Here is a 21652-nt window from a genome sequence, read left to right on the forward strand (position 1 = left end):
GTGTACATGCCTGCGAAGTTGTTCGATACGGGCGGCTTGCTTGCTGGCTAGCAAGCAAGTAGATGACCATTCCCTGCGAAAGATGACCTACGTCCTTTGACCAATGGTCGACACTAATTCCCGTTATGTTGATCAATTTGTGCGTGGCTAACACTTACCTCGCTTACAGTGCGATGGGTGTGTCCCGCTCCGCAACAATCGTAATAGCATACCTCCTCTGGCACTCCAGACAAGCGACGACAGTCCACCTATCCGCGTCTGACTCCAGCGCCGACTCCGTGGCTCACGAAATGGTGTCCCTCCCGCCCACACCCCTGACCGTGGACACGGCGTTGCGTCTCGTCCGCGAATGCCGGCCCCAGGTCGAACCCAACTCGGGCTTCATCAAACAACTGCGCATGTACGAGGCAATGAACTGCCCCTCCACCCAGGAAGAGCTCGAGTCGCACAAGATCTACCGTCGATGGATGAACTCGCGACAAGTCATGGACGCTCTGAGTGGTAACCGCGCTCCCGAAATGGAGCATATATCCTTTCGGGACGAAGAGGACGAGGACGAGGATCCGTCCCGGGCCAACCGCACAGATAATCTGAGCCTGTCCGACAGGGTCGAGGCTCTCGACCTCTCTAACCCCGAGCATGACTCACCGACGGAAATCAGGAACCCGGACATAACCCTCTCGTCGCCCTCGCCGGCGCCCGCGGCCCCGCCAAACCTCGAGATCAAATGCCGCAAATGCCGCCGTCTGTTGGCAAAATCGACTTTTATCCTTCCGCACAAGCCGCCCCCGCACCGAGACCCATCTGCCACCCAGGGAGAGGACCCGTGTGCCCACATATTTCTCCATCCACTGTCGTGGATGAGGCCGACCTTGTCGCAGGGCGAGTTGGACGGACGCCTCGTCTGTCCGACCCAGTGGTGCGGGGCGAATATTGGGAAATTTGCATGGCAGGGGTTGCGGTGTAGCTGTGGGGGATGGGTGACGCCGGGCTTCGGACTCGCAAAGGCAAAGGTTGACGAGATGCGTGTCAGTGGGAAGAAGAGAGGGTCAGACTCAGGTAAGGGAGTGGACTCCAGTAGGAAACAAGCCTTCGTCAGTGGAGTGCGGTTCCCGCCTGGGATGAAGAGAGGAGGCAGTAACGGAAATCTGTAACATGCCGAGTGCTTCACCTTGAATGTTGGCTCTGCCGAGAGCACTTGCTTGAACGAGCTCGGTCAGCCTGATTGAAATAATGAGCAGCGGAGCACTACTGGTGGCAGGTTCGAAGACTGTGACACATTCAATCGAGGTACACCCACCCATCGACCTCGGTCGATCAACAGTTGACGAGGCCGCACGTATGCATGGGAAGGCAGAGAAACCTTGCATATCCAGGTTTTGCTGCAAGCCATGCACTTCCACAGCGCCATACAGGAAGAAGAAGGACTTTCCCGTTGCAGCCAGCCACGTCTCTCATCGCCCAGGCACTCACTGATCCCAAGAAAGCCGGGAAAACTTACGACAAGTGATGGGCTCTTTGAAGCCCGAAAACAACCTGCTGGTCCCCGAAAGAGGGTCTCGCCGAAGCAAATGCGTCTTGGTCAGCTCAGGCGGCTGCGTCTTTTCCAGGCCTCGATGGCGTGGGGGAGGGGTTTGTTCGCCATGGCTATGGTGAAGGCGCGAAAACGAGCGGGCGCTAGAAAGTCGCTTAGCGTCATTGGCGCTTCTGGAAGCTTTGTCTGGGCTCGATGGCAGCAAAATCTCGACTTCAGTCGTTAACCCTGGTATGCGCAAGGCGCGCTGCAGCATTAATCAAGGGTGGGATGACGGTGTTGGAGCAGAGTCCTTCTTTAGCCTGTGAGATTCAACCTTCGGTTCTTCCTTCTGCTTTTGCTGGGCTGAAGGATTCGCAGCCGACCGCCGTGGGACGCTCCGAGCGCGCAAGGAAGGTTCGCATCATCATTCCCTGTCGGCCATGATTCCATGAACCCTACTGGGTAAATGGTTATAGAGCTGCTGTATGCCACTGATCCTTCGTCCCACAACAGCAACGTTACCTTTACCACTTTGAGACACGCTAATAGGGCGTCTCAAATGCCTGTTGGTGGCTGGCTTCGGCTGACCTCAGGTGTGGCTGTAAGCCGACTACTGGACAGTTTCCTGGGCCGGGACCGTCAGCAGCGTCCAACTGTCTCGACAAATCCCACCCCCGCTATTCTGCAAAACACTGGCTGCAGTCTTGGAGAGCTCAGCCAGGCCTCATGCACCTGGTGCGTGTTGACGTCTGACGCTCTTTGAATCCTTGGTCGTCGGGCTGGCACTGGGAGAACTTCGGACTTCACGTATACACATGGAAGAACTGGTCAAGCTTGGAAAGATCGCGTAGTATCCTTGCTTCATCAACGAGCACTTCCCACCCACGGCGTCCGAAGTAAATCGGACTTGTTCAAATGGAGTGCGTCGGGACACCATTCTTCGACCACTTGAATGTGCAGAAGCAATCCCCACTCCGAAGTGCTGAGGGATTCCGGGTACGTGTTCGATCGCTTCATTCTCAAGTGTATGGCAGACGAGTAGGTCTCCAACTAGTGCTCGCATGCCGTCTTTTGATCACTAGAGTCGAGATATAGGATACGGAACAAGTGGTCAGCCTCCTCGTACGGCCGTCCGTGATGAACAGTCCTCGAAGTTTCAGCCTTATGGGGCGCCTTGTCGCTTAGATGGTGGAGCGGGAACAGCGCTTCGTTGGTCACCGTAATATCGCATCCGAGCTTCCGTAGTCCGAACAGCACAGTAACTGCTATGCAGACTCATATCACCTCCGCAAAGTCAATCCTTGATGGTGATCCTTCGTTAATTAGTGGGCGCATACTGGTGTGCTCCACAAAGGATGCCGAATCCTGGCGATGCTGACATGCTGAGGCCAGTCATTCTCGAGACTGGGCGGCCTGCAGGGTCTATAGACGGTGGAGACGCCGTCTGACCTTTTACCACAATCCGCTCGCTTCGCATGATTCATGCTTTCACTACGACTTCGGATGTCAGGTCATCATCGGGAGAGTTAGTATGTCGTTGCGCTGACTCGAAGGCATCGGCTGCGCCGAAACTCAATAGCATCCAACGCCTTTCTTCGTGGCTCTGGGAAAAAGCTGCTATGTTGCAAGTTTACCCCTCAAACTTGATGACTTTCCTGACCGCCTGAACTCCGATCAGCAATAATCGGCATCGCTCTGTCAAGATCGCCCACGTGCCAATATTCGCTTATCTGAGGCGGCTGTTGGCCGTGATTGAGTCAGGCATATGAGTGACTCCCGGTGCAGCTTCTCAAGAAAAGAGAGCGCATGGAGAAAGGCCATGACTTGAAAGTAAACTGGGATGGCTCGGGTCGGGAACGCTGTTGGAGATGAGATTCAGCCTCGTTCGGATCCTTCAAAGTATATTCGGTCGGAACATCAAAGGGCCGATGATCCAACACCGTAATCTCGCTTGGCGGCTAAAACATGCGACCCGATGTTGGCTGGCTGGATGTGAGCCGGATGGAGACATATCTCGCGCAAACTGCACACTGTACCCCGGCAAGTTGCGGCCTTTGAGCAGTATGCAGGGTAGTTGAGAATGGATCCCGAGTATCCGCGGTGCGCCTGCGGCCTCGTACGCAACTGCGGTCGGATACGGCATGGAACCGAACCAACTCCTAAAGAGGACGAGATTGGTAAAATCTCTTTCTCGGCGGGAGGCCCAACTGCAGAGGCGGGATCTCTCTCCAGCACAGGTCATTCTCTTGCGGCCGTTTCCCTCAGCTTCTGGCAGGCTCTTGCATGAACACGAGACTGCACGATGCGAGCTCGTGTTTGTATGCATATTGCGAGAGACAGAGGTCGCACTCAACCACGTGTCGATATGGCAGAGGCTCGACATCCCGGGTGCTTTGACATCATCCCAAGTCATTTGCAGCCATGGAGGTGCGGAATTATATCCCGTAGTCGGCCGCTCACTCTCCGTTCGAGCTTGAGCATGGGTCAAGCAACACATGACGCTAGCAGGTCCACTGGGGTGAAAGAACGGGTATCATAGATAGGCGCTAGCGCTTACAAGGGCACGATCCGCAGAGGACCGTGGGATGGACATGTTGGTGCTTCTAATGCTCGGCACTACTCTGTACGAGCTAGAATAGTGCATGATGAATGCAGACCCAGCGTCCTTGGAGAGGGGATCACTCGGCACAAAGGATCGGCGACTTGACTCAAGACGTGCTGAAGCTGTCGTTGCAGAAAACCTGGGCGGGTCACCTGAGTAGGTATGTACTGTAGAACGAGTACGAGAGGTTATCTCGGCCGTGTGTCATTGAACATCTCCTCTCGGTGCAGCAGGAAAAAAAGATGGATCCTTGATCCGTTGTTGGTTTCGCTTCGCAATTTCCAAGTTGCGTAAACGGTCGATTCGCATCTGGAAGAAATTTCTGCAGAGGTAAGTAGAAGGAAGGCTCAAAGCTCGCAGGAAGGCACTTACCTATGCAGAGCGTATACGCGAGGTGTATCCTCGGGTTTGTCAGTGGCGCCTGCGCCAGACTGGATCGCTTTGATCTGCAAATTCTCAACATTGAGGACCAACTACCGGCTGGGATGAGAACGCTTTACCTTGTCATCCCTTTCTTTCTCAGCCTTGTCGTCATCGTCGTCGTCTTTCTTCTTGTCTTTGTCATCCTCTTTGGCCTTTTTCTTGGCCTTCTTCTTGCGCTGTTTCTCTTCGTACTCTTGCTTGATCTTTTCAATTTCTTTGTCGAGCAGCTCCTTTTTCTTCCTCGCGGCTTCCGCCTCGGCGTCTACAATAGGAGAGGCGAAACCTTTGTCGCTGAGGTGAGAAACACAGGTGTAGAAGAAGTCCTGAGCATCGCGGTTGGTAGGTCGATCGCAAGCAATGAAATGAAGCTTCCAAGAGCGAAAGACTACGGGAATGTACCAACCTTGTTGTCGGGCGTGATCAGAACTTTGACGGAAGGTTTGTGACAGACATAGCACGCTTTGGAAGAGGCCTCAGCCACGGTTCTGAGGTGGTAAACATTCTGAAAGGGTTGGGCCATCGCGACAGCCTGAGAGTCCGTCTTTGAAGCCGAACATAAAGCTCAGTCCTCCCAAACTTGAGGGACGATTGTTCGATACACAAAGCTGTAGTAGGTGGAAGGCGGGGATGGAAGCGGTCAATCCAAGAGAGGCTCTACAATTCTTCAGCCCTACACTAAACCATTTTTGAACTAGGACGCACGTGCAACTTCTCGCGTTGTGCTGCAGGACATAACTTCCTCAGATTAACCATGTAAGATCCCACTTTTGCTTGTGCTACCATTCTTTAGCTTCTACGGAAAGTACGGAGCAGTCAGGCCGTCGTTCAGCGTCGAAGGTGAGCTCACGGGTTTGTCTGAGCACTTCGACGCACGGTCTGGTTCAACCAATGAAACGTGCCCGCCACGATAAGATAACGAGCTATAAAATTTCTCCAGCGCCAGAAGTTCGGGGTAGACGAGCGACGGCGCATGTCGAGAAAGAAAAGACTGGGAGAAAATACCGAGCTCGCATGCTTGAAACTCGCCGAAACGGAATAAAATAACAGTAGAGCAGCCAAACATCGGGTCTTCGCACCCCAGAACTTGTTCGTCCTCACAGCTCACTGTCGAGTCACTCGTACCTGATCTGTGTAAGGAGAATTCGAAGCTCATCCTGCGCGAAACTTTGGAGCCTTAGGTCGTCGAAACTATGGCAGACTCTGGTTCTAAGCCGCAGGCAAGCATGCTCTGGGGTGGCCGTTTCACCGGTGGCCTCGACCCTCTGATGGTGTCTTACAATGAGTCCATCTACTTTGACCGCGCCATCTATGCCCAGGACATCAAAGGCAGCATAGCCTATGCGCGTGCAAATGCCAAAATCGAAATCCTAACGCAGCAAGAATTCGAGGCCATCGAAAAAGGCTTCGCCCAAGTCCTGTCGGAATGGAAGAACGACAAATTCGAGATCAAGCCCGGCGTGGACGAGGACATCCACACCGCGAATGAACGTCGCCTCGGCGAAATAATCGGCACGCACATTGCGGGTAAACTGCACACAGGCCGAAGCCGCAACGACCAGGTCGGAACTGGTATGCGCCTCTGGCTGCGTGACCAGCTACGAGAGGTCGAGCAGCACCTGATCGCCCTGTTGCGCGTGACGACTTCCCGGGCTGCTAGCGAGATTGCTGCCCTCATGCCCGGTTACACACATCTTCAACGTGCCCAGCCTATCCGCTGGTCCCACTGGCTACTCAGTTACGGCAGCGTCTTCACCTCCGACCTTGAGCGCCTGCGAGAGGTCATCAAGCGAGTCAACCGCTCGCCGCTCGGCTCCGGTGCCTTAGTAGGTAACCCCTTCGGCATCGATCGCGAGGCCATGGCCAAAGAACTCGGCTTCGAGGGCATAATCAACAACTCCATGGCGGCGGTCGCAGACCGAGATTTCGTGGTGGAAACACTGCAGTGGGCCTCTACGCTGATGCAACACATCTCTCGCTGGGCCGAAGATCTGATCATCTACTCGACTGCCGAGTTCGGCTTTGTGAGACTCGCAGACGCATATTCCACGGGCAGTTCTCTCATGCCACAAAAGAAGAACCCAGACTCATTGGAGCTTCTGCGTGGGAAGAGCGGGCGAGTATTCGGATACATGGCCGGGCTGATGATGTCCGTCAAGGGGCTCCCGTCGACATACAACAAAGACTTGCAGGAATCGTTTGAGCCCATGCTCCAAGGCGTCAAGGCAACAGCAGATTCCATTCAAATCGCCACTGGTGTGCTGTCGACTCTGACGATCTTCCCGGAGAAAATGAAGGCTGCGCTCACCCCAGACATGCTGGCCACTGACCTGGCAGATTATCTCGTCCGCAAGGGCGTTCCCTTCCGGGAGACGCACCATATCTCCGGACGAGTTGTGGCACTTGCGGAGAAGGAGGGCATCCCAATGGACAAACTCAGCCTGCAGCAGCTGCAAGGAGTGGACAAGCGCTTCAGCGACGATGTCATGCAGGCCTTCAACTATGAGAGTAGTGTGGAGAAGCGGACCGTTCTTGGGGGGACGAGCAAGAAGAGTGTCGAAGAACAGATTGAGCGGATTCAGGAGTTGCTCGAGTAATCCTGTTTGGATTTTCCGTGAAATGTGGTTGAATATGCGTCAAGCGCAGAGGCCGTTTCTGCGGACTTCAAAGCTGTCGCGAGACAATCTCGAGATGGGGCAGTTAGACGTCGACATGTCTGTTGGTATCCGCATCCAGAGGCAGTCGACAGGGCTTCAGAATGACTGCACTCGAGGGAGATATGCAAGAGTGTGAATCAGGGCTTCAGTTGAAGCGGAGGATCACGTCCAACAAAGAAGAGCAAGAAGTCGCACCCTGTACTAGTTTTATGATACCAAAATACATCACCTGGAGTTTCTGTCCCATGCGATCACGGACCAGCACGTCGCTGAATTCTCGAGTCCAACTGCGCCTGCTGAGCAAACACGGCACTCCCAATCGCAGGCCGTCCATTACCTTGTCTTTGCCGCGAAGGGTCCTCAGCCAGCACATTGTCCTTTAGCACATCCTCCTCTTCCTTTGCAACGGTGCCCTCAAAGGCGGCCACCCTGCTTGTTTGCTCAAACACAACCTGCCGACTCCACTTCTCCCAGTCATTGTACATCGCGTTCTCAATACCCATGGCAATCTCCATCTGCGACTTGCCGAACTTGGCGCCCATGTGTCTGGCTTCTTCAGCGGCAACTTTGTCTCTCAATTCTTCTCTTCTTCGTAGGGTGTAGAATTCTTTGCGTGCGATGTCATAGGCTTGGGCAACAGTGATGTCGGGCACGTTTTCCAGCAACCAGAGTTGTCGCTGGACCACGCATTCGCCTGAGAGTGGGATGCCGGGCTGCACGAGGCCCGTTGACCAGTCTGCGTTTTTGTGTTGATCCCCTGAAGTTTCGACTATCACGCGTGGGCGTGCGAGCTCCCAGGGGTGGTCGCTGAAGAAAGTTTTGCGTAACGAGTCTTCCTCATATCGTAGTTGTTTCGGTTGGAAGACGTGACGAGCCCTGGCTGACTTGGATCTTTTGGGCTCTGAGATTTGTACGTATTGCTCCGTCTTCCCGTTGGGCAGGGTTCGTGTGCGCACTTTGGTCAAAGCATGTTTGATGGGTTGCTGGCGGACGAGGATTTGCGCTGGAGGGACATCTTGTATAATGTCCACCCAATTTGGAAGGGCTGGTATTTGTTTCGACTTGAATTTCGCAAGGGCTGTTCGACGGACATTGAACGCCGTGAGGTTCAAACGACCCATGATGGGCGGTTGGATCGGAAAACTGACGCTTTGTCGCTCCAAAAGTCTGGCGCAACGAAGCTCTGTGATCCGGGCTAACTTCGTTACCGTCCAGGAAGTCCCTGTGCTGTCAACAGAACCCCTGTCGACCAAAGAGATAGAGATGCCGAATACAGAACTTGCGGGCGAGTTGGAGCTGCGGCGAAAACGCGCGCTAGTGGAGCAACTTCGAAAACCCCGTTTGGGCAATTTCAATCACGATTCACTCTTCCCTCACATATGCCTTTGACGAACCTGAACCTGAATCGGCACTTGCGACTCGATCAAAGCAGATGATGAGGCCGTGAGCATCATGTTCCCAAGCATATGCATCGTCCCTCCAAGATTCTCGGATGCAACAGCCTTCCGAATGCAACTTCTATAGCAGCACCCTACACGGTTACCAGCTGCGATTTCCTCGCGCCTGCTATCAGGGCCGATTCGGGCATTGCTTCAAGAGGGCGGCACCGGGAATACACCGCCAAATACCGACGAGGCCCTGAAGCTGCCGAAATTTCCTACAATGCACGATCTCGAGCCTCAGAATGCCACCGAAGCCGTCCGTCGATAACACGTGCATCCTGCCTCCCCCCCACTAGCGCGCGGTGGAAGAGGCATGGCGAGCAAGAGAAGGACAGCGGTATATCTTGGACCCAGCGCCGGAGTATAAGCAGCTGCGTTGACCAGCCTCCTCCTCAAGCCGACATAGGGTCGGAACGAGCATCGAAACGGCCCCGGCGCAATGACAATGGAACCGGCTGGGACTTCTTCGACTCAAATACGCTGGCATTCGCAAGGAAAAGTCGACTTCCTCTCGCCTTCTTCCACGACCTCGACGTCCTCCATAAGAATGTAGGCACGAAGACAGCCGAGCAGGCGAAACACGATGGCCCAAATTCATCCCAACCCCTCTTGAAAGAGCAGATGGAACTCATGGACTCTGTGAGACAGCTTGAGGAGAAGTTGGCGAGGGCAAAGATAAGCTTGAGCGACTCGCTGCGGAAGAACCTCGAGACGCGAGAACAGCTTCCTGCAACGTCCTCATCAGAGGCAGAGCATCCCAAAGTCGTTCTGTCAAAGGGCGATTACAAGAATTTGGTTGATCTCTACTTTCATACCCACACCAGTCGTTTCGACCCGGAATCGCCCCATGCGTCTCCTACTCCGACCTTTTTGGAAGACTATGTCTTCAAGCTATCCGAGGACTTCGCGCCGCCGCAGGCTTATGCGGAATTTTACGAAGAAGAGGCATACGAATCGCCGCTAAAGGAAGTGGAGCGGATGATTAAATCCAGGCAACTCCGGGAAGTCTCTGCCTTCAAGGTTTTCGTTGACCTGCTCCTTGACGACCGCTCTTCGAATGCAGCCCTTTTCAAGGCCTACAAAAGGCTGCCCCAGCCAGGCGTTGCATTCCTCCCAAAAGGAACCATCAGGGTGTTCCTGCAACGCATGTCAACGCCATGGCAGAAGAGCGAGAAGTCGATGATCCGATATCTTTCCCTCATTGACGACATGCAAAAGGCCAATTTACCAATTTCGCGTGCAGAATGGGCATCCGCCATCTACCTGGCCGGAAGGTCTTTCTCCAAGGTCACAGACACCGAAGTCAATGCAGCGATGCGTCTGTGGAAGCAGATGGAGCAAGAGGCCGGGGTGAAGGCTCACCACGTCACCTTCAACATTCTTTTTGACATCGCCGTGAGAGCCAACAAGTTTCCCTTGGCCCAAACAATCCTCAAGGAGATGCACGATCGTGGCTTGCACCTCAATAGGCTTGGTCGTGTTAGTGTCATATACTATCATGGACTACGAGGTGACGGGGATGCCGTCCGAAAAGCTTACCGTGATTTTGTCGATGCGGGAGAAATTGTTGACACCCTCGTTCTGAATTGTGTCATGGCAGCATTGTACAACGCACAGGAGCCCGCAGCTGCGGAGCAGATCTACGAGCGCATGAAAAGTCTACACGTCAATACTCGCCGGGAGACTCGAGGTGATGGTTCAACTGCATATTACCGACAGTATCCGGGACCGGGGTCAGAGGTCATTGATCGCGAGTTGGCGGCGAACTCATTGCACCGAACGCTGCTCTTTTCCCGGAGACTCAAAGATATCCTACCAGAGCACCACAAAGCACTACAGGAGATCATACCCCTCAGGCCAGATCACGTCACTTACCGGACGATGATATCCTATCATGCCAATATGTCTGGCAACCTCAACCGCATCACGGTGTTGATCAGTGAAATGTCGGAGTTATTCGGGCTACCATTGCAAAGTATCCACTATCAATTGCTCTTCAAGGGCTTCGCTCTCCATGGTGCCACCAGAAACCCTGATGCGGCTTGGAGCTTGAAACGATTAAACATGGCTTGGGATTCTTGCCGGCAGGAGATCAAGGACGGACAGCTCGCCCGCAGGCGTGCCAGGATGACGGCCGATCTCTCTATTCCTCAGTTGCCATCAATTAGAGTCATTAATGAAGCGGGTACTGAAGAAGTACCAACGCGGCCCATCAATCAATTCAAGCGACTGAGCGAGTGGGACAACTTTGTGTTGGATTTAGCCGCCTTCCCGCGTGAACGGCGGAAACACATCGAGCGAGTCCACGCCGAGCTATTCGATGAAGAACATGAAAAGAAAGAGCGCCTTATTCGGAACCCATTCTCTCGTGTTCCAGTCAAGGAAGCGCCACCACAGAAGCAGGAACACTATTACCCGCTGGGCGATATGAAACTGGACGAACAGGAAGGAGAATACGTGCTTCCGTCTCCGATCCTCGCAATTGATCCGTCCAGTGCCGAATTTCAGGATCCATTCTTCCCCAATCGAACTTCTTCCGAGGGAGCGAATTCTCCGTCTGCGTCTGACACAAATGAAGCGTCAGCGGACGCAGGGCTGCATGACGACGACCACTCCTTGCTGTCCAATCTTAATGCAGGACCTTCCGCAGAAGGGCCTCCTACACAGCCCGACCAAGCAAGAGACACAAAACGCGAAGATGAAGACGAGCGGGACAGCCAGCCGATTCCCACCAACTCCAAGTACCAGGTAGAAGCGACACGAGCACTCGTCTGCTGGCTTCTACGAGCGTACGCAAACGCAACGGGCTCTCGGTCGCAAGTGGAAGAGATCTGGAATTCCGTGAGAAAGCTGTGGAGGAGCCGCGATCCGAACGATCAGGCGTCTGTCATTCGAGTGTTGAGACGATGTCTGCGGAACTGCGATCGGTACGGACCGCCTATGTAGTATATGTAGCCGAATAACATGTAACAAGTTCCATGATATGCATGCACCGGGCTGGGTTCCAGGTCATGTTTTGTTACGGAGTAGTCGGCATGAAATCAGAAGCGTTGAGATCAGACCAAACCGAGATCTTCCTTCAGTGTCCTTCGTAGATTACTCACCATGTGAACCGCCTCGAAGTGCGGTCATAATTTCGTATTCATCAACGTCATCGCGTCTACCAGCTCTAACACTTCACATTCATGGGAATCGTACAGGCGTAGAGCAATGATAGGTATACGGTACATACCCGGCCGACCGAGCTCGCAGGACAGGACAGCACGACCGGACAGAGAGAGACACCGAAGCTGCAATCAACAGGCTTTCCGTGCCCCAAGGTCGTGCAAGTCATTGAACTGGCTGCGAACGAACGTAGCCTGGAGGGCTGTTCGACAGACAGCACTTGCAGTATGGAGTTTGGAGCACGGTAGCATAAACGCACATGTCGTTGGAGCTCCTGCCCGCCCCCTCGCAAAGGAACACCCACTACTGTCGCATTAGAACCCGGTACTGTACTGAGACTCGCTGCATCGTCTCTCATGATATCCCAAAGACAGGATAAATACAGCGCGTCACATGATGCCCTCCACTTCTGATATCCCTCCGTTTCATCTCTCAACGTACATACATATGTTTCCATCAGCCAAGCTTCTGTCGAGTCACGCCGTCAAGAATTCTCGCAGAACCAGTGAAGAGGCGATCATGCGTATCGCCGCAGCTGCGAATCGTTAGCGATCGATCCAGGCAATAGAAAACACGGGGAAAAGGGAACACTTACATCTAGGGTTAGAGCCTTGGAGCTGTTGGCGCCCTGATCTCGATAGACACCAACCAGCGCTTCGCTGCCCTGGAAGAAGCCGGTCTTCAAACTGATCACGATGAATTGCATGCCGGGACCCTGAGATCTCCATTAGCACACATTTCAGGAATGGACACCGGTGACTGCTTCAGAGAAGGGGTCAAAGTCAGGGCAACACATGGACGAGGACTTACAGCATGGTTCCGCACGTAATTCACCAGCTTGCCGACGTTCGCGTTGTCCAAGGCGGCATCGACCTCGTCAAGCACAAAGAATGGGCTGGGCTGATAACTGTGGATGGCAAACAACAATGCCAACGCAGCCATGGTTTTCTCGCCGCCACTCAGATGCTCCATGTCTCGGAACCGCTTTGTCGGCGGCATGGTGTGGTAGTTCACCCCGGCTAGGTAGGGCTCATCCTCGTCGGCAGTGAGATATGCGCGTCCTCCCGCGGGGAATTCATCCGACTTGGTCAGGTTCGAGTAAATCGGCTCGATCTGCTCGGAAATGTGGCTGAACGCTTTATGGAAGAGTTCATTGCGCTTCTCCTGCGTGTCTTCAAACCGGGCCTTCAAGTCGCGGTAGTTGTTGCGGGAGACCTCGTATTCTTGCTCCATGTCCCTGGCGCGTTGTTCCACGGCGGCGAGCCGCTGCGCAGCATGCGCATTGGGTTGCATTTTATCTAGCGCGGCGTTGAGTTTGGAAATCTCGTCCAGCAGCTGCGCTTCCGTGGCTTCGTTATTTTCCTCCTTGAGATCCTCGTCCAAGGCGTCGAAGTCGACCTCGATGCCGTAGTCGTTGACGATGTGAGTCTTTAGCGCGGAGGAGCTGGGTTCATCCTCGTCTTCGTCGGCATCCATGGCATCGGCTTCCTCGAGGGGAAGATCGTTGATCGGGACGCTGTCCAGACTCGAAGAAGATTCGGTCAAGGGAATCGCGATGTTCTCGATCTTGCAGCGGCGGAGCAGAGTGTATCGAGAAGATGAGTGACGCTGCATCTCGCCTTCGAGAGCGCTGATGGTCCGGAAAGTACTTTCCATCTCCTTGGCCCGCTTCTGAACTTCCTGCTTCTGTTTGGCCAGCTTATCAGCCGCAGCGGCGAGTAGCTCTCTCTGCTCATCCAATTGAGCATGGAGTTCGTCAAGCTCGTCTTTGAGCGTATTCAAGTCGTTCTGAATGCCTTCGCGCTGTTCATTCAGCTCGTCAATCGTCTGCCTGTCGCGCTGCTCTTTATCCCTCAGAGCAAGGAGGCGGTCGTCTGTTTGCTGAAGCCGGGCCCTCTCGAAGCTGAGTTGTCCCTCAATCCGACCTTTTTGCGTCACGAATTCGAGCTTCTTCTGTGCGGCTTCTTGCTGGAGCGAGCCCTGGCGAGCCTCGTAATCGCGAATATCGTCAAACCCGTGTTTTTGGCAGAAGTCTCCGAACACCTCGTTTTCGATATTGCTCACTGATTCTTGGTAATCGGAGATGTCTTCATCGATCTTCTCCAGCTTGCTTCGTTCTTGCCTCGCTTTGGGACGCTCCTCGGCCAACTGTTGCTTGACATGCTCGACCTCCCGCTTCTTGCTCTTGAGATTCTTGTTCAGAGCGTCGAGTTCCTCTTTGGCATATCGTAGCCTGTTTTCCAGACCGCTGATCTCGTTTTGGACAGCCTGTTCCTCAGCTCGACGTGCGCTTTCCTGCGGCAGAGCAGCAAAGTCTTCCATCAACTTGTCCTTGAGCTTGTTCAGCCTGTCAATCTCAGCTTGGTCCCAGGTATGTCGGGTGTTGCTTTCCCTTCCGCGGCCGCCGGTCATCAGGCCACCTTTATGAATAACGCTGCCATCGAGAGTGACGGCCTTCGCGTCGACGTGACGCCGGTAGCATAGCTCTTTTGCTATGTCAAGATTGTCGCACACAATGGCATTGCCACATGCGTATGAGATGGCTCGGGCAACGGACTGGTCATAATCCACTGTCTCGATAGCTGGAAGCATGCCCTTATGCATACCTCTCAAGTTCGAGCCGATGGCCTTGACCTGGATTGTGTCCAGCGGAATGAAGGTCGCCTGGCCCGAGCGGTGGTCACGCAGGTACTCGATGCATTGCTTGGCCGTAGCTTCAGTGTCGACGACTACAGCGTCAGAGTGACGGCCGAGGACGGTCGCGACGGCTTCACCGTATTTCTTCTGTTTGGGCTTGCAGAGTTCATTGACGCGGCCTTTCACACCAGGGTAGGTGCGTTTGAGCATCGAGATGGTTTCCCTCATTCTGATTTCCTTCTCACTTGTGCGACGGCCGTCATCAGCCTCCAGGAGTTTTCGCGCCACCTCAGCGAGCTTCTCGTCGAGTTCAGTCCTCGTCCGAGCGGCTTGCAGTCGCTTCGACTGTGCAGCGTTGAACTCTTTCTTCTTCTCGTTGATCTCACTCTGTGTCTGCTGGACGAGTTCCTTGAGATGTTGCTGTCTCTCGTTGATGTCGTCGTGCTCATTCTCAAGTACTTTCAGCTTATACTCGGTGCTTTCCACGCTATTCTTGAGGTTGTTGTACGTGGCTTCAATGGGTGCTCGGTCGTTCTTGAGTCTCTCGATGCGGCTCAGATCGGCAGAGGCACGCTTGTTGAGTTCTTCGCGGAGCCGAGTGTATTCTTGGAGGTCAGCAGCGCTCAATTGACCACCCAGGCGCGTCGCGTTCTGTTCCCATTCCTTCTGCCATTGGGCCTGCGCTTTCTCAACGGTGCTAAGATCTTTCTCAAGTTGTGCCACGGTTCCAGCCTGGGCTGTGCGTTCGTTGACGATGCTGTTGATGCGGCTGGCATATTTGGTAAGCTGCTTGGTCGACACGGAGATCTGTTCATCGATGGGGACGAGAGAAGAAGTTTTGTCCTCAATCTCCTTCTCTTTGGCCTTGATCAACTTCTCCGCCTTTCCAACATTCCTTGACGCTAGAGCATGATCTTTCTTCGCAGCATCGAGACCTTTTTCGTACTTCTCGATTCCTCGGCGGTATTCCTTCAGTTCGTCCTGATGTTTTTGGATCTCTGCGCTCGACTCTTCGATCTGGCGCTGCAGGTGGTACAGCTTCCACAGAACATGGGTGACAATTGCATCATCGCGTTCAGCAGCCTTCTTCTGAAAGTTGTCGGCTTCCCGTTTCTGCTCTTGGTATTGACGGATTTCGGAGTTGATCCCTCTCCGGCGATTGAGCTGGAACGTCTGCTGGTCGGCGGCCTGGTCCAGCTCGGTCTTTAGCTGGTCGTATTCAGCCTTGTATTCGATGCTGCCCGAGACTTGCTCAATCAGGCGGGTCAGATCTTGAGGTTTCTGCGTGGCGATAGCCTCGACATCACCCTGGAAAACCAGGAAATTGCGAGCCTTGATGAGGATGTTCTCTTCCTCCAGCGAGTCGTTGTAGTCGTTGGCGGTCACCACCCTATCGTTGATGCGATACTCTGAGACACCCTGATTGGTGATGGTGCGCTTAAAGTGTTGCTCCTGGCCAGCATCGTCCTCATACACAGCCATGACCCACGCGGATTTGGGGTCATTGCGCTCCTGTGTGCCATTGAGTTGAGACCCTGGCTCTTCTTCATTGTGGCTGGCCACTCCGTTGGTCTGCGGCTCTCCATTGATGGTGGATTTCTGCAGCACACGTCCGCGATAGACCAATTCCTTCAAATTTGTCGACCGGAGGTGTGAGGATTTGATCCCGAGCACGAAGGAGATGGCATCCATGGAATTGGACTTGCCGGAGCCATTGGGGCCGATGATCGAGGTGAAGTAGGCATCGCCGAAGAGGAGGGTATGATGTCCTTTGTAGGACTTGAAGTTGTACAGCTCGAGCCTGATCAGCTTGCCCATTTTGCGACTGGAGGGGAACGACTGGGGACCGCAGAGGCGACGATGAGACTGTTGCGCTCGTTGGTGATTGCGCTTTACTTGCGACCAGTGCGACGCGCAAGTGGAGGGCCGACGCGATTAGCGATGCGCGTGGGGGGAAGGTCGCGCGGGGACGGAAAAACATCAAGCCGGGCGAGGCCGCGGTGAAATACCTGGGCCACTGCGGCCTCTGCTGGGGGCGCCGGAGGCTGTTGTGGCGATCCTTACTGGAAGTCTGTGGGGACCCTGAAAACACCCGAAGCCGCCTAGCCCTGACGTAGTGGCCTGCGATCTGCCACTAAGATTGCTTCATGTCTGCACGCTGAGCAGCCTCTTGTTCTCAACACCACAAAAACCACGGGGCCTAGATTTGTATACATGGCTATTTCTTACCAGGCTCATGTGCCTCTTGGTGAGCGTGACCTCTAAGCCCACACCGTCGCTCCTCAACTGGCACGTGCCGCTTCTCTTCTATCAGTAACGCCTAAGAACTATTGCTTGCCTGCTCCCTTTCCTCGCCGATCTAGTATATCTGGCGAATACCCCATCCCACATCCCAGCATTTCCGGGCCTCGAATTCCGCTGTCATATTCATATCCTCCTCCCGTCGCATCCTCATTCACTTTGGCCAGATATCTTTTCCTAGCCTCGTCGAGCCTTTCCAGCCTGCGCCCGTCTTCGATGCCACGGCTCTAGCCTGGTAGGACACCATGTCTGAACCCATACCGATTCCTCGTTCGAAGTCGGGGTCCGCCCTGGACGAAGGAGTTGCCAACGATGTTGCCGGGAGTCTCGGATCAGATATCGGAGGCTCGTCGAACGGTGGTGCGTTGACACCCGGTTATCAGTCGGGGTACCAGTCGTCCTCGCCCGGGAGTCCCATGATGCTGTCCAGGAACTCGTCCTACATCGGAAGCCAGTCGATGCAGGAGGACTGGGAAGTCCCGCTCGACAAACTGAGCTTCTTCGACATCTTCGACAACCTAGCCTTACCAGCGAAGCTCGACAAGTGGCAGGCCACAATACAAGCCCAGAAAGAGAAGCTGGCGCGCCAGCAGGAAAGGATAAGAACCACGGGCAACAATGCCAGAGACCGGGCCATGGCCGAATGGCGCAAACGGGTCCCCTCGGCTGACGAGCAACTCGCCAAATACCGATCTCGTATGAAGAGGTCGGTGGACGACCTGAACAAGAGGTGGAACGAAGTGGTTACCATATCCATCCGCGAGAAGGTGTCCTTCATCTCGGCCGTGCTCAACGTCTTCGTCAGCGGATATCTGATAGGCGCCGCACCGCAGTACTTCTACTGGTGGTACACCATCCAACTGATGTACTTCATGCCCATACGCGCCTACACCTACCACCGCAAGGGCTACCACTACTTCCTGGCCGACCTCTGCTACTTTGTCAACGTTCTCGACCTCCTCGCCATCTGGGCATTCCCGCGGTCGAAGCGCCTTCTGATTAGCGCCTACTGTTTGGCGTACGGCAACAACGCGGTCGCAATCGTCATGTGGAGGAACTCGCTGGTCTTCCACTCCATGGACAAAGTCGTCAGTCTGTTCATCCACGTCATGCCTCCCGTCGCACTCCACTGCATTGTCCATCTGACGCCGGACGAGTACCTGCTCAAGCGATTCCCTGCCGTCTACACCATCAAATACAGTCTCAAAGGGTCGCCGGACCACTATTCTCTCTGGGCAATGCTCGTGTGGGCGACTGTCCCTTACGCCGTCTGGCAACTCTCCTACCACTTCTTCATCACCGTCCGACGTAAAGAGAAGATCGCGGCCGGACGACCCACCTCGTTCACGTGGCTGCGCAGATCTTACGCAAAAACCACGATCGGCAAGTTCGTCAACTCTCTACCCATATACCTGCAAGAACCGGCTTTTATGGCGATCCAATACTCCTACGCCATCCTCACGATCATCCCGTGTCCAATATGGTTCTGGTACCGTTGGGCAAGCGCCGGCTTCCTGTTGACCGTGTTCAGCTGGTCGGTGTGGAACGGCGCCAACTACTACATGGACGTCTTTGGCAAGCGATTCCAGAAAGAACTGGAGCAGTTGAAGAAAGACGTGGCCAAGTGGCAGAACAGTCCCGCGGCAATGTTCTCTCCGCCGACAGGCCCCTTGGACGCCGAACTAAGTCCACACATCACACGAGGCGATGCGGCCAAGGGCCACGGCAAGAGGGAGTCGATCGACAAGATCCCCTTGTTGGACGAGATGGGCCAGCCGCAAGAGAACGGTCACGAAGACAGCAGTGCGCGAGCCACGGGCGCGGAACTACTCAGTGCCGCGGATGAGGGTATCCTGGACCGTAAGAGTGTGACCACGCCGCTTGCGGAGGGCGTGTCATGAGGCGGGTGCTGCGTCAGTCCGCCGGACGAGAATTGAATTGCGAGGATCGAGTTGCCGTGAGGCGGAATAAGTCCAACTCGCTGGAAGGATACAGCCACCACACAGAGTAGAATGGCATGGACGGACGACCTACAGCCACCCCACAGGTTTGAATGGCATGAATGGACGACCTACAGCCACCACACAGGGCAGAATGGCATGAAGGACGACCTTGAAGCACAGCCGTAGTGCTGGCAGACGAGAGGAATGCGAGGAACACGAGGAGGGAAGGGCTTTAGTCATTGGAACTTCGGTGCGGACGAGTAAGTACCATGTACGTTTTACAGATCACAGATACCCTCGATAGCGTTCTCCAAGTAATTACAGTCTTTGGATTTTTGGCGTCTTGACTTCGAGTAGTGTGGGTAGCGCATCCGGACAAAGTGTGAATCAGCTATTGTGTATTGTCTCGTACGGGCTGGATATACCGTGCTTGTGCCTGTGCTGCTGTGTACATATCTCGGCGACTCCCACCTGCAAGCATGAAAGAAGCAAGGGGTAAAACTTGGTACGGTGTAGTGTATTGTCAGTGGTATCGAGTGTCTTTGCCTCCCTTGACTCGAAGCACGGTCCATATTCCATGCGAGCCGATGCCCGTACTGCGTGCGAGGACATGCATTATGTACAATATCAAAACATTGGAATGCAGTTCGGCGTCCTATGTATCCTACGCGCGCCATCGTCCTAAAACCTCGCCGTCGACATTGCACTTTGCACTCCTGCTTCGATACCCTTTACCGGTAGAAGCTGTTCATCCCATCCCATCCCATCCCACTGAATGTTCTGAGAGTGTCTTCAGGTCTATCCGTCCATCCGACACAGTGCGTCCCACCGCCCAAACGCGTCCTTCCGATATGTCATCGGTCGTGACCCGTGGAAACCCCGGTCACTGTTTTCCTTATGCACACAAGGGATCATCTCCCCAGCGCGAGACAGCTAACAACTGCACTGCTATCCAGCTATCCCGCTACGGCGCGATACTGACGCGCCGACCCGCCGGCACTTGAGAAAGAACCAGGACCGCCTCCCCCACGGCTGTCCCTCTCTGTCGCTCATGCTCGCGCACTTCCTCCCAGGTGAGAGGCTCGCTCTCTCGAACCAAGGCTTCAAGCGCAACGTTGTGAAGCTCCACGCTCCGAGGGATGGAGCGGCATTCGAAATCCCGGCTGTGAGGGTATACTGCGCAGGGTGAGGCTGGGGTGCAGGTCAGCGCGCATGCCGTAGTGAGAGTGGGAGTGGGCGCGAAGACAGAGGCGAGAGAGACGTGGTGGCCAGAGGATGAGGTAGACGTAGAATCAGCAATAGGAGCAGCGTCTTGTCCTGCGACGGAAGCGACGGATAAGTCCTCTACCGCGGTGGGCATGGCGGCCGTGATTTCGTCCCATGCATTGTCGTCGGCAATGGCAGTGTCAATGGCGACCTGAATGACACTGTTGACGTCGTGTTCATCTGCGATCTTCATGATCTTCATGTCGTTCGTCTCTGCAGTGTCATTCAGGCTGGCGTGGGCGTTGTGTTTGGCTTGGGCGATGGTGTTGACATCCACGTTCGCATTGACATGCGTGCCGCGCTCAATGATCAAATCTCCGTACAACGGGAGTGGTAAGGGCTCTATTCCCAGCTGGTGTTGGCGCTGGCGCTGGCGTGGAGGCGGCAAAGCTGTCAATGTCATGGCGTCGACATATTGTGGTGGCAAGGGGTGTTGGTACATGTTGTCGTAGTCTCGCTCGGCGTCACACATCTTCACTGCAGCGTAATTTGTCGCGGAAAGTAAGCTCTTGAAGCTTGACGTGCTTGACGCCGGCGTCGTAGCAGGCATGCTCTTCAGACTGAATGTGCTGGAGAGCGGCGATGGCGTAGTTGGGCTGCATGACTGGATCGGCAATCCGCATCGCATGCCGCTCTTATAGTCCTGACACATGTTGCAAGTTTGGCGCTGGGGACCTCGATGAAAAGCGTGAATCGGTGGTGTTGCTAAAGTCGACCCCCGTCGTGGCAGGGCAGCTGGGTAAGGACGTGCGGGATCAGAGTTGATATTCTCCTTCGGGAAATCGGTCAGTGAGTCCTGCGTTCCGAAACCGACGGTTTGGTCGAGCCATGTTTGTCTTTGTGCTTGAACCAAAAGTTGCTCAGGAAAGTCGCTTAGAATTGGAACAAAGGATTGTGCTGGCGGACGGCCGTTCGAAGTGTCCGTCTGGATCAGGCTGCAAGCAGCACTTTGTTCGGGACAAACGGCAATGTCTTGGAGATCATTGTTTTCGTTATCCTTATCGACAGGCTTGTCGTCAATATGATGCAGAGACTTACTGTCATGGCTATGGCTCAAGACAGTCTCTGGTTCGCGGGATGTAAGCCGTGGCCCGTGCTCAGCGTCAGTCTGGGAAGGTCGGGTCTCAGGCAACAATGCATTGAAACTTGTCTCGGATGGTAGACTCAAGGCAGAACTTGAAGCCAAAACTGTAGTCGCGCCACCCAAGACTGGAGAAGCGACTGACGCTCCCACCGCCGGCTCAGATGTGAAGCTCTCTGGTGAGGAGTTGACTGAACTGGCTTCTGGGCCAGGGAAATTGCCAAAGACCGGCATCCTGGAGATCCTACCCGAAGCCGACGAGGCTGATTTACGGAGAGAGTCATTTGTGCCTACCTTCCCATGTTGCTTCGAGGCAGCAATGGCTGCATCGCAATCCCGTGGAAACCATGGCTGGTCGCACTTCATCTTGAAGCCTGTCTTGGTGGGTGCGCCGCGGAGGATGGTTCCATATGATAAGGTACCATGTAATCAAGGGCGAGGGCGGCGGGGCAGGTATTTGTACAGTGGAAGATAGGTAGTCACCAGGTTCGTTTCCTTGAACAAACAGGCTCTGCTGTCGTGAATTTGACTTTTCAGATCACCGTTTGCGTGATCGTCGACATCGGGCTTGGGAATGTACACTCGATGTTGGTCTCGGTCACTGAATTGACTACAGACGGGC

The 21652-nt window shown here is 54.5% G+C and overlaps 8 protein-coding genes across 8 annotated transcripts; 4 read left to right on the top strand and 4 right to left on the bottom strand.

Annotated features, from left to right (window-relative positions):
• Positions 1-290: 290 nt before the first annotated feature.
• G647_04974 (uncharacterized protein) lies at positions 291-1154 on the top strand (the record flags this gene model as incomplete). The annotated part of the gene is made up of 1 exon (XM_008729310.1): positions 291-1154. One exon carries the CDS (start codon positions 291-293, stop codon positions 1152-1154), a length of 864 nt encoding a protein of 287 aa, XP_008727532.1.
• A 3168-nt stretch (positions 1155-4322) lies between these two features.
• On the bottom strand, positions 4323-5061 carry G647_04975 (uncharacterized protein; the record flags this gene model as incomplete). Its single annotated transcript, XM_008729311.1, has 4 exons — positions 4323-4440; positions 4491-4564; positions 4619-4864; positions 4945-5061. 4 exons carry the CDS (start codon positions 5059-5061, stop codon positions 4323-4325), a joined length of 555 nt encoding a protein of 184 aa, XP_008727533.1.
• Positions 5062-5731: 670 nt separating this feature from the next.
• G647_04976 (argininosuccinate lyase) lies at positions 5732-7135 on the top strand (the record flags this gene model as incomplete). The annotated part of the gene is made up of 1 exon (XM_008729312.1): positions 5732-7135. One exon carries the CDS (start codon positions 5732-5734, stop codon positions 7133-7135), a length of 1404 nt encoding a protein of 467 aa, XP_008727534.1.
• Positions 7136-7446: 311 nt separating this feature from the next.
• On the bottom strand, positions 7447-8316 carry G647_04977 (uncharacterized protein; the record flags this gene model as incomplete). The annotated part of the gene is made up of 1 exon (XM_008729313.1): positions 7447-8316. The coding sequence occupies one exon, from the start codon at positions 8314-8316 to the stop codon at positions 7447-7449; it is 870 nt and encodes a 289-aa protein (XP_008727535.1).
• A 345-nt stretch (positions 8317-8661) lies between these two features.
• Positions 8662-11583, top strand: G647_04978 (uncharacterized protein; the record flags this gene model as incomplete). Its single annotated transcript, XM_008729314.1, has 1 exon — positions 8662-11583. The coding sequence occupies one exon, from the start codon at positions 8662-8664 to the stop codon at positions 11581-11583; it is 2922 nt and encodes a 973-aa protein (XP_008727536.1).
• Positions 11584-12319: 736 nt separating this feature from the next.
• On the bottom strand, positions 12320-16257 carry G647_04979 (uncharacterized protein; the record flags this gene model as incomplete). Its single annotated transcript, XM_008729315.1, has 3 exons — positions 12320-12337; positions 12398-12517; positions 12613-16257. 3 exons carry the CDS (start codon positions 16255-16257, stop codon positions 12320-12322), a joined length of 3783 nt encoding a protein of 1260 aa, XP_008727537.1.
• A 728-nt stretch (positions 16258-16985) lies between these two features.
• Positions 16986-18641, top strand: G647_04980 (uncharacterized protein; the record flags this gene model as incomplete). The annotated part of the gene is made up of 1 exon (XM_008729316.1): positions 16986-18641. The coding sequence occupies one exon, from the start codon at positions 16986-16988 to the stop codon at positions 18639-18641; it is 1656 nt and encodes a 551-aa protein (XP_008727538.1).
• Positions 18642-19647: 1006 nt separating this feature from the next.
• G647_04981 (uncharacterized protein) lies at positions 19648-21264 on the bottom strand (the record flags this gene model as incomplete). The annotated part of the gene is made up of 1 exon (XM_008729317.1): positions 19648-21264. One exon carries the CDS (start codon positions 21262-21264, stop codon positions 19648-19650), a length of 1617 nt encoding a protein of 538 aa, XP_008727539.1.
• Positions 21265-21652: the final 388 nt, after the last annotated feature.

This window comes from Cladophialophora carrionii (genome assembly GCF_000365165.1).
Source record: "Cladophialophora carrionii CBS 160.54 unplaced genomic scaffold supercont1.4, whole genome shotgun sequence".
In the NCBI taxonomy this organism is placed as follows: Eukaryota; Fungi; Ascomycota; class Eurotiomycetes; order Chaetothyriales; family Herpotrichiellaceae; genus Cladophialophora; species Cladophialophora carrionii.